Below are 16099 nucleotides of genomic sequence, written 5' to 3' on the forward strand. Positions count from 1 at the left end.
GCCATCTAGTAATAGAATCACATGAGCATGTGTGAACACAGAATTGCAGTTAGCACCCAGATAGATATTTCACCTCTTTGTCTGAAAGCATTACAGAATGCTCATTGATGCACACATTACTATGCATAATGTGACAGGCCTCTATCACAAGCCTTGTGGTCTCCTGTCTACTTGGGCCAAGCACATCTTCTTCATGAAAAAGGGCCTCACATTGACACCTATTACCATGAGCAGTTAAATGTGACTGTGCATTATCCAAATGTTATTCTTATGTTCTCTGAGTCAATGATTTATGCATCGTCTACTCTGGCCAATATAAGCTTTTCCAAAACATGAATTTCATCTTGTTGTTCACTTTACATAAGTTGCAATGATTTGTAGAATCCAATTTTTTCTTTGTGTTGACTGCCACACAAATGCTTGCCTAAGCTTCACAGGAGCTGTGAGGGCTACAGTCACATTACGCAAAATGATTAGCAAAATTTTTTTAAACCATGCGGCATGTAATGGACAAAAGGAGGAACAGCTACTTTCTCTGGCTTATCCCTCTCGCTACTTGAATTCCATTAACCTTTCAGATAACTGAGCAATAAACTTAGCTCAATTAGCTTAGTTCTGCACTTTTTCATAAACAAGACATTCTTAGCCCAAGTAATCAGGAAGCTTGTGATATCACATTCCGCACTGCAATGTGTGCATCAGCCAGCCTTCCGTTACATTCTCGGACAAAGAGGTGCAATATCTTTCAGGGCATTAATGTTCATGCATGCTCATGTGATTCTATTACTATAGATGACTCCGTTAGGTTAGGAGCGTAGTAAATTTTGCTATCTGCTGGGTGTTATTCTGACATGTACATACTACACATCATGATGTTACTCAATAAACTTCAGTTGTGACTGAGCACTCATCCTGCTGTAATTCTTGTCCTTATTTCCTTTTTGTGCTCTTTACATGCATTATGAACCGTCTGGATGGTTGGAAAAGCTACCCAGACTGCAGATTACAGCAGTCATGCAATACAGTGACTAAAATGACCAAACATGGCAGCTCAGTGCTCGTTCGGTGCAGGAATGTAATGATGTCCCATGAACATTGCAAGAGAAGCAGGTTGCATGTGCGTATGTTGAGATGATGCCGCACTGCTTGCCGTCTGCATGAGCCAAGCCTCCTTCAATTTTGTGCTTTTCAGATGTATGCACTGTGCACAGTTCAGAAAACCTATCACTATTAAGCAGATAAAGTGTAAACATTGCACTGAGCCTAATCATTGCTCTTCAGTTAAAAAAGTCGCAACTATTCTTCGAGCAGCTACTCATAACTCTGCATCTTAGGACTCATAAAACAAATAACAGCCATCCACAAAACCAGATAGCAGTTCAAACACATATGCTTCAATATTCACGAGTTATATTCAGCATTCAACAGGCAGCTTACCCTCTTTCTGAGCTAGCATAGGGGCTTGGCGTTGGCCAATAGTCGGAACTTGTTGCAGCCCGGCTTGGCAATCGCAGTGTTGGAGCCAGCACTTGCTCATCTGATGGTGTCTGCAAAGGCAGCTGTGTTCGTGGTTGTGGCTGAGGCTGCGGCTGTGGCTGCGGCTCTGGCTGTGGAGGTGGCTGCCGGCGTGAAATATGGACTACTTTGACGCTGCTGTCTGATGGTGGACGAAATGGCTGAAGACTCTGCAGGGAGACAAAAAAGGAGCACAGTGAGGGTACAAAAACAACCACCCCAGAAAACCCACATTAACGTACGGATCCCATGTAGTTTCTTAAGAGCAAGTACGTATAGAAAATAATGATGTAAGCTATGCAGAAACAAGGGGCACTTGCAGAATACAATATAATTGGCAGCATATCGCTCTTGACAAAATGCACGCCTAATGAAGCGCCTACATATACATCCTTCTGCAAACAAGAGTAAGTCTCTTGTGTATTGTCTGTCGTGTATCGTCTCTCTTCTTTGTCCGTGTTTGAAGTGTGTGCTGTGAGTAATAATGCTGATGTACCGACTCGTCCAGCTAGCTACCATACTAAGAAAAAGAACGCAGCTGTGCCTGATACCAAATCGACTCATATTACATAGAGGAACACACGTGCACGCATACACTGAACTTAAGCAATAAAAGAGAGTATCTATGTTAGTAGATGGTCTTGACACAAGAAGATAATGATTGTATAGGAAGTTACTGGCAGATAGCTTAGTAACATCTGCTGTTGGATTAGTTGGTACAAGGCTAGAAATGATTTTAGGCACAAAATAACACACGGACAGGTGCCTGTCGGTGTCTATTCTTTGCTTATGTCTTATTTTGCGCCTAAAGCCCTTTCTAGCTATTACCGGCAGATGTATACAACCACATCTAATAGTTGACCAGTGTACCTCTGCAGGTGCTAGTACTGGTACAGTCTGAAGAAAGTCTAGCATGTGAGAAAAAGAAAAGACAGTTGACTGTACACCTTTGAATACAACATTTCTGTTTCTTTCACATTTTTTTCAGATAATTAGTTTGAGGTGTGTTTCAACCCTGCAATCAACAAATACTTCCAGCATGAACAAATAAATTAAGAAGCAAGCAATTCTCACATCACGTTTCCGGCAAGTCTTTTTGGACTTCTCATACTCTGCTCTCCTCTTGTGATCCTGAAACACGGCAGAGAGGAAAGAAAAAAGATTTCAGATGCTGTCAGGAAAGTATATATAAAGGGAGAGGTGTCAGCATATCGGAAAACAGTTCGCAGAATATGTAGTCATTGCAAGGTGGGATGCTGGCATGCTCAAACCACGAACCGGAATGCTCACCACATAACTGATAAGACAGCTTCCTGGTACCCACACAATCATGGACACCACAATGACAGTGCCCACTATGTTGTCATTCAGAAACTTCACTGAAAAAAAAAGAACAATAATATATGGGTGAACTATGCATTAAAATTGCCAAATAAGATAGGACTAGCTCCTTTAAGCTATCATAAGAGCGCCCGAGTTTAACTTTCCGACAAGTCTACTGAGTGTACTGCACTTTGACATGCTTTCACAAATTCATGCAGCACAACTCGCCATCTCACTTATACTGGACTTTGTTCACTCACTCACAAAAACATGGGATATTTATTAGCTTTTCATTATGATACTGCAGCATGTACACAACAAATGAGGACACAAGGCAAAGGCCACAAACAAGCACTGACTTGCAACTCACTTTATTTTTTGGGAAGGGAGTTATATACTGTGTGTGTGTGTGCGTGCGTGCGTGCGTGTGTGTACACACACACACACCACAGAGCTGCATATAAAAGTCACATGGTGTTCAAAAAGACGAATTCCTTGTCAGATAACACTACAGATGGCTCATTTATGCACATATCAACATGCTTTTTGATATAGAAGGTCTTAGTTATTTCATGTGTCTGTTCGTCTTTATGAGCAAACAGAATCATAGTATCACAAAGGGCAGGTTCACAGTGACAGCTTTCGCTGTGGTTGGCTAGGCGTTAATTGCTATCTTTGTCATGTGATTGCTGATGCTGTTTTAGATGGGTATTAACACACTGGCCTCTTTGGCTTGTGTAAACATGGCCACAGATTAATGGCAACATGTACACTACACTTATTTTACGTCTTACGAACTTGGTGTCTTGCTTTAAAGCACAGACACAGTCTTTCGTGTCCATTTTGACAAACTATTTAACTACCGCTCGGCAGATTCGTTGCAGCTTGGCAGGAGTGTTGAAAACAATGTCAACACCAAACTAGCTGGCAACATTCTTTAGTCCGTGGGAAAAGCGATGGACATAGGGCACGACAGCAATGCATTTTCGTTGTGTCTCATCTCTGCTTCTAGAATTATAGACCTTTAGTACTTTTATATATTTGTTAGCCTTCCAAACAATGTGACAGACAAACCTACACTAGTTTCTATGAGAGCACAAAATATTTGACAAAAATACCAAGGAACGTGCCTGGTTCTACATACTGTCAAAAGCTAGCGTAAAAGAATGAAAGACTCACAAACTGTGTTGATGTCAATGTCCTCAATAATGTCCCAAAACCTTTCAACAATGTCTTGAACTGTCTTTTCACATCTTCCCTGCAATGCATACAGAACAAAGAGAAGCAGCAGTGACATTAGGACAAAAATTTCAGCTAGCGAAAACTCAAATACTTGTTTACTGTGTGCACAAATTATGACCTGCAAACTCTTGGATACATTGTGGTCATTTACGCAGCATGTTAATACACTGAGAAATCTAAAAGTGAGATAACTTATTATTTGGGTGTGCAATCTGAGTTTCAAGGCATGTGCCTTGTATATACACATCCACTTAAAGAATACTATGAGTATAGTGTCAGATTTCCTCTATACCATAAGTGTTTAGTATTTGAGCCTGATGCAATAAAACGGTTTTTCATGGCCAGTCTGGTTTGAAACATTGCACTAGGCATAGGCAGGCTTTAGGCTAGAAAATACAAGGCCATGCTACATAGCAGGTTACAACCTCAAAGATATAAAAGTCAGATGATTTATTATATATGGGGCAAAGTTCTCACAAAACTTCTGCCACATTTAGCATGTAGCTCATATATCAACATAATGGCCACAGTGTGCACCTATGTAGCAAAATCATAGCAAGAGAATGTAGAGCTGCTACATGCTGTGCCTGCCAACAGCAATATAGTGTGCCTATGCTGTGTCGTAATGTGTGCGGTACATGGAAGATCTGACCTTTTCACAGTAGCCGTGTATGCACGGTGTTCCATCCCTCAATATTTCCATTGGTTCCGTCGGCTTGCAGGTGGCATTGTGTGAAGGTCGACAGCACCGCTTGCACGCATCCACCTCTGCAAGTTGGCGGAATATGGGACGCGTCGCAAATGTAATGCAGTTTTCATTAAAACCCACATGCAGATTATGTAGTGCATGCAGCTTTCTCCATCTCCCAGCATTTCATAGCTTGAGCCTGTGTCTCAGCCCTTCCCAAAGCTTTCTGTTTCCAAGAATAGTCTACTACACATGGCTCCCACATTTGTTTACGTATAAGTGGGAATACTAGTAATGAATATAGAACAACTTAAGCAGTTATTATAGCTGTGCTGAACAAAAGAAATGCTTCCACAACAAACCTAAGCCAATGATTGCCACTTGCCAACAGGCGATAGCAACTTGTGCGAAAAAAGTGTACAGCAGTCCATAGTCCTGTGCTGTACCTTTAAACAGTACTAAACATTGGCACTGTCCATGTGGCCAGGGTTTCCACAACCTAGTTTTGTCACAAGACTGTACACTCCCCAACCAGCACTCTGAGAAAATAAAACACTACAACCCCACAAAAGCAGCAGGTGTCTGAGAGAAAGAAACTCCTCAAAGCTCTGGGTCTGTTTTTAACATGTTTGCTGCAATGTGGGTGGGTCACTGCAGTCATTCACCCCCCCCCCCCCCTGTGCACCTGTACAGGGCTTTCGTGCTGTGTAGAAGTGACATCATTACTAGAAATCAATGGAGAGAAAAAGAAATCTTGGTGGGTCACAACGCACCAGAAGAGTATGGTGAATGACCTACCGGTGGGTCATCATGCACATGAATTGAAACTTCAAGAAGTGCTGTCACAGTGAACATGTCAAACACTTCAGTCTACAGTGCCTGCGTTCCACTAAATGCTTCTCCAAATTTCATCTGCGCAAAGTGTGCCCCATGACTTTACAGAAACGATGCGGCATGCAGCAAAGAACACAGAACCATTACAAACAAGCTTTTCCCCAGTCCATGCTTCATTCTTATAAGCAAGCGGTGCTGATGCTTTCACTCTGGGTTCTCTCACCTGTGTCGCACATGCAAGAAACCTCTCCTCTTGTCTCACAGTACGGCATACAGTCCCCTGCCCTGCATTTGCCCCTAAGGACAAAGGAAGGTGTGTATGAAGCTGTGGCTGTCACATAGATAATGTTCCACAAGTCGCTACTGCCTCTGCATAGTTCTTGCTACAAATAGTATTCAGTTGGGTTTGTATTTACAATAATACACACTACAGCCCTACTTTTGCCCACAAATCAAATATGGGCAGATTATTTCACATTCACAGCATTTTTGCTATTGAATATTTCTTGGTGCATATCTATGAGGTTAGGCAAAATGCTTCTGAAGTGGAGATGGCATACCGAAAAGGAAACAAGGACACTATATTAACATAGACATCAAACTTGTGCACTTTTTGTGAATTGCTAAAAGAAGCTAGGCAGCCTCCAAACAATACATTAAAACTTAAATTTAACACAGTTCATGGGAACCCATCAGAAAGATTGCTATTTTCCTGAACCATATGTACAACTGCCTTTCAATAAGGAGCAAAGCACTTATAAACATTGCAATGAAACCTGGAGCATTCAATGACAATTTTTTTATAACTTCAGAAAATTTCAGGCACTTTCCAGTAGCTTACAGCTTACATAACCATGTGAAAAAGAAGACCTTTTTTTCACTTTCATACTTTCAACAAGACTTTCTTTTTTTTTTGCTTTCCTTCTCAACAACAACTTCTCAAGGAAAGAATAACAGTGTAAGAGCTCTAAATAAGGTAGAGGTTCACAGGAAAATCGAGAATTGACACAATCAGCAGTCATCTAATGAGGGAAGTTGCAGGTTGGAACCAACGTTTCGACTACGGAACTTGTCTTCTTAAGGGCAAAGACAAGCAAGTTTCCTTGTCCAAACTTGCTCCGGCCTGAAGCTTCCCGACGACTTCTATTTTGTGTGAGAGCTTATGTCGCTGAGCAGTAGTATTGCCAAAAAATTTTGTAAATCAGGTTGACTCTTTACAAATAAAATAATTATTAGAACTGAATGAGCTGCCTTGTACAGGGTTCTCTGAACCCAAACTTTTTTGCATAAGGTCCAATGTAATGCTTGTGGGTAACTGTTTAGGTGGCTTCATTTACTTGAAGTTATAGATGGTAGGCTTGTTAAAGCAAACTTTTACTGCACTAGCATATTCGCCATATAACAAAATTTATTTCCTGTTATAGGTCCACACTACTTTTCTCACGTCAAGGCAACCGCAACAGAAATCGTTTACTCACTTGTCCAAGCAAGGGCTGTCATCCTTCTGTGGTGGTGATGGAGGGCACTCTGCTGATCTGCCAGTGAACATCTCGTTAAGAAAAAATTTGCAATTATGGCCACTGCAACTTTTTAACAGAAAATAGCTACACGTATTTCAAAGAAAGGCACAAAATAAAATGCAAGAAAAAGCACCCTGATACAGGATTACTGGGTATGGCATTATAAGGGCCAGTATTTGAAATTCAAGGACCAACACATTTTTTTTTTTTTTCAATACAAAAAAAGCTGTCACCAGAACTTTTGAGAGCTTTTTCTACTAAAAACGCTGAAGGCCTATTCAAGCTTCTAACTTATGTATATAGTATGACTCTTAAACCCTATCATTTAGAACAACGCTGATAGTTTTAAAAAGAATGGTACAATCAGTGATCTACAGTGGTTCAACAATGGATGTATCATCAGGCTAGAGCTCCAGGCTAAGGCTTTCGTTGCTTGACCAATGCTGATCAGTTCAAGTTTCCATCTTCCTTTGAACCTTTGCCTTGTTTTGATACAATCGAAGGTTTTATGTCAGCGAAAGGAATAATAGTAGAACATCTGCATGCAGATTGCCTTCAACATTGACAGCACAGAACAGGACACCCAGAATAAGAAACATAAGTGTACCTAATAAATCTTAGTAAAAAAAATTTGTACACAGTGTCCAGCCTGCTACAGCAGTATCCATTAATTCAATTCTGGTTAATTAAATTTTTGATTAGTCTGATCTAGACTGAAAGTCCCAGCCAGCACCAATACATTTCTATAGGCCCAAGTGTTTGTTATTCCGATCCCGAAATTGGCCTTCAGCTGATAATTGTAACTTGACTGGAAAGCATGCACATGCCTTAGACCAGTGGTGAAGCCGTTGGTGGCACTAATCATGACTCCAATAGTGGTAGCAGCAGTATTTGTCTTGGTGGTGCTTAGGGAACAATGAATGTGCCGAAGACATGTTATCTCCCACTGAAAGTGGCAGTTTTCAGCCTGTGTTCAGCAGATCTCAAAGTCAAAATGGCAGCCTCACAATGATTACCGTATTTACCCAATTCTAATGCACACTTTTTTTTTTTTCAAGAAAAATGGTCTGTAAATTGCCTACACGTTACAATCGCATATCCGCCAGTGCTAGCATCACTGCCACAGCTATCACAACATCCCGGCAGATGTTTTTGAGTGGGATGGCGATGATGACACACCACTTTCAGGTTTCAATTACAAAGCCTTATTCAACTGATCAGTTATTTCACTTGCTGTGCTAGTGACAACAATGTCACATCACATGATTTTGGTGCTCTGAAGAAATGCATGCGTCACAGGATAAACTGGTGAAGTGGTTAGTCCAGGTGTAGGGCACTATCCCATTCATAACTGATTGAATGTCAAACACAACGGATCACAAGAAGGACAACCTGTAGACCATATACAGCAATAAAAGGCTGCTTGAGATAGACAATGATAAACATTAAGTGTAAATAAATTTCAATTCTGTAAAGGTAAACTCTACTGGTTTCATCTCATTTACGATGACCAGAATCAGATGCATGGTGCTATAAAATTGGCTTCAGGTTAGACTTGGGTGCACATTGCTTTGTGCTATGAACCCATAAACGCAGGTTTCACATTTGATTTTGGGGGAATGTTAGAATCGAGCAATACTGACAAATAAAGCAGAAGTGTATTTGGACTTTTTTATGCCTTTTCTTTTAATTCGGCCCACCGCACAAATTGATAAGCTTTGTCTGTCCTGTAGTTGAATTAACAGAAGTGCACAGTATTAGCTTACAACAAACAAAGCATACAAAATGGCGTGGAAACTTCATTACATGCAGCAGATAACAGAAACCACTTTCTTCCAACTTTTCCCATCTGGCAGATAAGCTGCACCAAACACTTCCCATAAAATGTGCACATGCTCAAGCACAACAGCAAAGGATATGTGCAGTAGGCTTCATTTTTGCAAGCATTGGGTTGTGCCTCCCGACACAGCGCCCCGTTCTGGGAATAGTCACAGTTTCGGCAGCATGGCGAATTTCTGTCACTGAACAAAGCGTAAAAAGAGAAATTAGGTACAAAGACTGAAATACCTGAAAGGAAAAGGAATTTTTAAAAAAATTATGTACAAGGAGCAACAAATTGTAGCAGTTACAGTCGAACTCAAAGAGGATTTGAAAACCTGACTTCTCAACACTTTCCATGCTCCTAGAATGTCAGTTTATAGCACTGAAAATTGGCCTATTTCAGTAACGGCAGCTAACACTCACATCAAACAAATTTAGCAACAAATGCAGAGCATCCATTTGTTCCAAGAAACAAACTACTGTCGAAGTACCTGCACTTTGCGCTAGGCTTGAGCCGGCATTCCTCATCACAGCAGGGGTCACTGTCCTCACTACCAATGAGGCCAGCATCACATTGTTCTCCTTCTTCCACCAATGAGTTTCCACAAAACGACTCTTCGGGCTCTGGAAATGGCAGACAACAGGGTAAGAACACTTCCTAAATGCCCCTGTCACTAGATCACATGCATAAACTGAGCTGTTACTATATCCGTAGCACTTTGACGTAACTTTAAAAAAAAATGGAGCTTGAGCTGATGTTTTAACACACCAAGAATCTGGTGCATATTAGTTTGAGAATTATAACTAATTCAGACACCTCCCATAGCTTTCAACATCATAAAGAACAGTGCAGTAAAACAGTGCAGTTGCTAGACCTGTAAATTAATAATTCAGTTACTTGGTAGTGCCTGCTTAGCTTTGCACTATGAGCAGGGCAGCCTAACAATGGAGTCTAATTGTCGCCACTTTTAAGCTGCCCCTATCACTACAATGTGCAGCATCACTGAAGTAAAATTTGTGTAACACACTGACTTGCCTCTTCAATTCAATTTGCGAACTAAGTACTGTGTGGTTAAACGGCATCAAATCATGCTGCAAGTATGGAATTTAGTCTAAACTCCTCAAAGTGTGATTCTGTGCCGCCAAGTTACGCTCTGCAGCCTGAACAAGTGATCTTGTTCAATGTGTGAATCCAGCTTAGGCTAGCTGTATTTGCGTGACTGCTGCGAGTCACGCTAAAAGAAAAAAGCCACACAAAATTCAGGCTCGGTTTCTCCTCATAGCTGGTGTGATGAATGGTCAAGCATCGTGCAATAAAATCACAGGCCCAACCTCGTGTTATATTTGAGGAGCAATTCTAAATATAAGTGAAGCACACTTTTAGGCTATAAATCATAAGGGAGAAAAGCTTGCATTATATTTACACAAATGCGGTAGCCTTCGCACACAAAAACAACTTACTTGAGAAGCACTTGCTTGCCTTTGCCAGCAAAACTGCCCTGATAGAGCGCACACTACAAGGCGAGAATTTCTGAAAAGAAGAAAAAACATAATGAAAGAAGGCAACCATTTAGGCTGTAATAAATCTTATTGCACACATTGTGCGTTCATTGCAAATAAAACGAACCTTGTTGTTTGGGTCATAGCCACTGACAGAATAAGTGTACATCAAATATGATCCACCTCGCTGAGAGTCTGGAGAACATTCAGGCAGGTCTGGGTCATGCTCACTGCCCCAGTTGTGACCTGTGAGTACATATATCTTGTATGTATATAAACGTTGACACTGCTGTGAAATGACTGAGTGAGATATAAAGATTGGCTGTTGGACAAGGAAAACATTATCAATAGAGTCGAACCTCCACATGATGAACAGGGATGCAAGAAAAGTCACAGTTTCGCCCGAAAGGCAAAGCATCGATTGTGATAGAAAATTAGTGGACAGCTGTACGAAGAAAGGACAGTAGTTTTATCGGCCGTATAAAGTTGTAAACATATACACACTAACTAAATTAAAAAGCACGATGTCACACGAACACAAGCAAGCATGAACACATCTCACTTAACTGCGGAAACTCGCTGTCAAAACGCTGGTGCGAGGAAACACGGCAGCAGCAGTGAGCAAAGTGACATCTGTGCTGTCTATCGCTTCAACGAAAAAGTGAGTACTGAGAACACAAAGCATGCACAAAGCTACAAGCCACCAATGTACCTAGACTCTACCCCCAACCTACATTGCTCTTAAGGTATGGCCGGGTGATTGCATGCAACTGCCACATGCACAAGTGCAGATGGAGTAGAACACCACTGTCCCCTCTCTTTCCCCTCCGCCCGATGCCTCGCAACATTGGGTGCCTTGCACACGACTGGAGAAGACGTGCTTCCTGCCCGCTTTTGTCTCTTTCGCTTGGGTGAGATTTAACTGCAATTGCCAGCTCCCCTTGCCCGCCTTTACTCACACACACAGCACAGTGCGCGCGGCGACGATGTTATCGCCCTTGGACTTTATACAGAACGTCAAGGCGACAGTGATAGCGATGGCGACACCAACAGCGGGAATGCGCTTGGAGTGTCCATATAATTGCTATCGCAATGATATTTATTGAATATACCAATGCAATACCTAAAATTTGATTCGCAACGCTTTACTTCAGTGAGTATTGTACTCCTATAATGAAACTGAACATGAAAGATGGGAGACAATATTCATTACAAACAAGCAAATATTTGCTTGCTTGCGCCTCAAAGTATGTATCCTTATAACAAAAGTATCCAATAACGTATAGACTTATGTAAGGGCAGCACCTAACTTGGTAGCCCAAAATTTTTCTAGAAAAAAAGTTCGATCTGAGAAGCAATCACGTTCGGTGCCCCAATGCGGGGCGCATGCGCATTGGAGAATTTTAGCATGCTCTGTACTTCTGTGTGTCGCTACTAGATGGCAAGAGCTACATGTTGACCTCTGATGCAACAGTACATCCAGAGATATAGAGTATGCAGTAGTCACCGGCTGCGCTGGCACTGTTGTAACCAAAAGGTTCAGTGCTGTACAAGGGCTGCACCTCGTGAAAATTGTGAAAAAAAGTGTGGCCCTTAGACGAGTCCATATGGCAGTGCATAGCAAGAGCAACATTAAACAGCAAATACTCAAGGTGCATCCATGTTAGGCCAAAAGCCTTCCTTGGCTCACCTGGAGTAAGTAAGCCAACATGTAATCCACTGTGACTGCATATTGACAATGCAAAATGCGTTTATAATTAGCTTTGTTCATATGCCGTGTATCAGCATGGCAAGCCACCAACGGGTAATGAAAATCGACAGGAGACTCTTTACTGGCACATTGGAGGCATCGCGTTTGCATTTATTTTGCAGAGAGCCGATCAGGACATTCCTTTTTATGTTGATATCAGTGTGTATATATATAAAAAATATAGGATATAACGATGGCCTTAATGTGTCAGGTGCAGCTTTATTATAGCATGGTTCAACTTGGCATTAAGACATTCACATAGACGAGATGTCTCAAATTGATGATTCTGACACACATTTAAACGGCAAAGCAGAAAGATTTGGAGAAAGTAGCAAAATTACACTTACCAAATTCTAAATTCAGCCACAGCAGCAGATGTAGCAACACATAAAATAAAGAGACAGAGAGAAAAGTTATGTTTAAAGGATCTTCCTCTGAACTAAGCACTACGGATCATGGGATGCCACCCTTGTGGTTTAACTCTCAGTTCATTACTGGTGTCATTATGGGCACTAATAAGAGGCTAATTGCAGTAGTCGCAAGGAATTAGAACATTACAAAAACAATATCAGTAAAATGAAGTAATTGTCTAGAGACACCTAAATGTCTTGGAAAATCTTTGAGAAAAGAACATCCATACAAGTGAAGACCTGAAATGGTCAATGTGCATCAGAACCATTCATGAATGTTATAATTTTGCAGTTCTTTTGTTATTCACACAGTTTGTTATATGGCATATTACTAGTAAATAAATGTCTGCAGTAAGACCACAAAATAAAGCTTCAAGATCCGTCAATACTGCTTACGATGAAGACAAGCACAAAACATATTAATGGTGTTTTAAATAACAGTAGTTAGGAAAGCAAATGAACAACAGCTGAAAGCAGTCCTACCGTGCGCCGTGACCAGGTCGGCTTCTCTTGTGATTACTCGTTGTCCGTAATGATTTCGTGACGTGCTCAGACCAGAGTTGAGGTATAATGTGTAGCCATTTTTCACGTAACCTGCCAAAAACACTTGTAAGAATGTTGATACTTGTGCGAAAAAAGAAAGTTTACATTTCACTTGGCAGGCCTACAGCTTATAGGCCTTCTCTGTGCAACAACATTGACATGATCTTGTAATACAAAGCCTAACATCAATACACTGTCAAAAAAACTAAACGTACCTCATCATGCCTCTAGCTCTCGTGCATCAATGAACCATTCAGGCCATCTATTATGCACCAAAGTATACAATGTCTTGCAACATAGTGTCCATTGGCCACAAGAATCAAACTGCTCTAAAACATTTTTAGCTAATAGTGTCAGCAAGTCCACAAGTCTCACCAAATATACTTAATGCTCTATTAACGTCTTGACGTAAACACTAGTTCTGTCACGACCTTATAGTAGTATGTAGTCCATAAAGACATGCACAGAGACATGCCCCAACTGTAGCTGCAATGTATAATAAAAATCACATTACCTGCATAATTTAGCACCACCACAAGATTTTGTAACAAATAAAGAGGTGAGATCACTTAGATAAGAAATAAAAGATCAAATGAGAGAAGTTCGCAAGAAAATAAGGAAAGTAAGCTAGATGGCGTTGTAGCTTCAGCAAATTGCAAGCAGAGACGCAAGTTCTTGCAGGCATATATTATAAAACGAAAAGACATAACTTATTTAAATAATTTAATGAAGAGCTACACCACTGTCCTCACTAACACAGCATCACCGGTATTCTACAATTCTGTACATAGTCTTCTGTGCACGACATGGCTACTCTGTCATACTGTATATATGTGTGAAAGGGCCGCATGCTTTTTTTTTTCTATGATCTTGGCTGGCTGCAGCCCTTACACGAATCAGGCCGATGCGACCCGCTACATGTTTGTACTGTTTCTGCAACTGTAGCAGAAGGCAAGAGAGGTGAAAATGACATAACATTGACACAGTAAAGCCCTCAGATGCCAATCCATCATCCCTGGCCAGCGCTGACCCAAACAGGGCTCCCTTCTCTAGAGGCGAAATGCCACCATTCTGATTGGAAACACTGCCAACACAGCTGAGACGACGCGTCACACAATGAAATAATGACGCAGTGGTGCCAGCTTGAGCTGCGTCGATGGAAAAGTAGCTACCGTCATCTAGCGGCAATGCAACTTTAGAATTTTTTCCCAAATTTTGCCCTCCAAACTAGGAGTGTGGGCCTTACACGAGCATATATAACTATAGGTATTAATGCTTGTCGGCAAAATATTCATGGTGTCCTTTGTTTAAAATTAGGCTGACCATTCTACCATGTCCTGAAAGAACCGCTTTAACAGCATTCGCAAATACATATCCTAAACCGGTCAAGTATTTCTCCCTCAGATTTTATACCAAATGTGATTTTATTATTTGTTTGATGTCCCAGTTGGGAAAAGATGAAAATCTAATTTTTCTTTTACTCTCCATAAGCAGAACCTCATCTCACCATCTTAATGACACCCGATGACAAGCAGTGCTGCTAAGCAAGTACACTTTCTGTCACCCATATCATATGCAGGCCATCCCTTGTGTGACCACAGCCGATATCATGTCATCTAGTAGGAGACGCATATAAAAATATCGCCATTATGTGTTTCCGGTGGGCAAAGGGCAGGGCTACTCCTCACTCTTAAGAACGTTGGAGAACTGAGAGCACAACAGACTCTCCAATCCATATTAAGTCTTAGTATCAAGTGTCACATTCTGGTATGCTTAAGGGAGATTGTACAGCCCTAACAAAGTCAACAAAACTAATGCAGTCACTAGAGAAATAGCCAAAGTACCCATGTCCAGCAGCAAAACAGTGAGCTGGGTGAGTCAGTTGAACTTCTTAGTGGTGAACACAGCGTAAAGAAGACAAAACTGCAGACCTGAAGAAGTACACAGGAGTGGTGCTGACCTGTACGTCTACCTGTCCTGCGTACCTCTCCAGCTCTGTTTTCATATTCTTTGCATTGTATTTTCCTCAACAAAACCATGCGCAACTCCTGGTGCTGCAAAGCTCTGCAGATCGATAGGTACAGTTTCCCCTCACTCCATTAAGCATAGAAGCACCTAGAGTGCCACAGAAGCCTCGCCAAAAGCAGCTCAGGGAAAGCTGTCATCACTTGCACAGCAGCTTCGAAACACTTGACAACTGCTGCAACTATGCACTCACTGTAGTTGCAATGTGCGCAACTACCAACTCGCAAGTAAGCAGCTTAGCAAAGACAGGAAAGGAGGCCACATGAAAAAAGAAGAAAGGAAGGCATGCTCGTACCGGGGCTGCAAATGCCGCCCACGGAATTGCGGCGAGGGGAGCCCACGTAAGCAAGGCCCAGGATGCCCCCTTCAAACTTCTGATCGGTAAACAAGTGTGCCAGGCAGAACCAGCGGTGGTTCAGGCTGCGAGAGAAGACCTGCCGGGTGGCGGAGGACATGCCAATGTTTGTGAGGTTAGTCCAAGCCATACCGAACCAAGTCAGAGGCAGCACAGTTACTCACATGCACAAATGTGCTGGCACGTAATGTCACAGAAACACTATGGACTAGTGCATGTCGACAGTCCATTACCAAGGCTGAGAACAGTTGAGATGTGCTGCACACTTAACGGCAGCCTGTTCTGCCCCAGATGACTGTGCAAACTTAATCTGAAAGGCAGTGGCTAGCTGTAACACCACATGGACACACGAAGTACTGGCCATTAACACCTCACTCAGATTGTCAACAGCAAACAATGACATTTCCATATCCAAACACATGGTGGACTTGAACTATGTTTGATGGCAGTGCAAGAACTTATGATGCACATGTCTGAATGTATGTGGAACATTTTTTTCAGTAAACTTATTCAGTTGCAAGAAAGTGCTATTGTGTCCACTGCTGTACTCCTTTTGTGTGTGTCCCTTAGTTT

At 41.6% G+C, this 16099-nt stretch overlaps 1 protein-coding gene across 1 annotated transcript in view; it reads right to left on the reverse strand.

The window, feature by feature from the left end:
• Tace (ADAM 17-like protease Tace) overlaps nt 1–16099 on the reverse strand; it is a 31865-nt gene that overhangs the window by 5101 nt on the left and 10665 nt on the right. The window contains exons 7-20 of the mRNA XM_075696452.1: nt 15467–15605; nt 13087–13197; nt 12541–12546; nt 10571–10689; nt 10405–10474; nt 9435–9567; nt 9042–9143; nt 7081–7143; nt 5826–5899; nt 4733–4848; nt 4018–4096; nt 2806–2894; nt 2590–2646; nt 1438–1685 (exon numbers count right to left, since the gene is read on the reverse strand). Of these exons, the coding sequence (XP_075552567.1) occupies nt 1438–1685; nt 2590–2646; nt 2806–2894; nt 4018–4096; nt 4733–4848; nt 5826–5899; nt 7081–7143; nt 9042–9143; nt 9435–9567; nt 10405–10474; nt 10571–10689; nt 12541–12546; nt 13087–13197; nt 15467–15605 (1406 nt within the window). The remainder of the gene's footprint in view (nt 1–1437; nt 1686–2589; nt 2647–2805; nt 2895–4017; nt 4097–4732; nt 4849–5825; nt 5900–7080; nt 7144–9041; nt 9144–9434; nt 9568–10404; nt 10475–10570; nt 10690–12540; nt 12547–13086; nt 13198–15466; nt 15606–16099) is intronic.

This window comes from Dermacentor variabilis, chromosome 6 (genome assembly GCF_050947875.1).
Source record: "Dermacentor variabilis isolate Ectoservices chromosome 6, ASM5094787v1, whole genome shotgun sequence".
Classification (NCBI taxonomy): Eukaryota; Metazoa; Arthropoda; class Arachnida; order Ixodida; family Ixodidae; genus Dermacentor; species Dermacentor variabilis.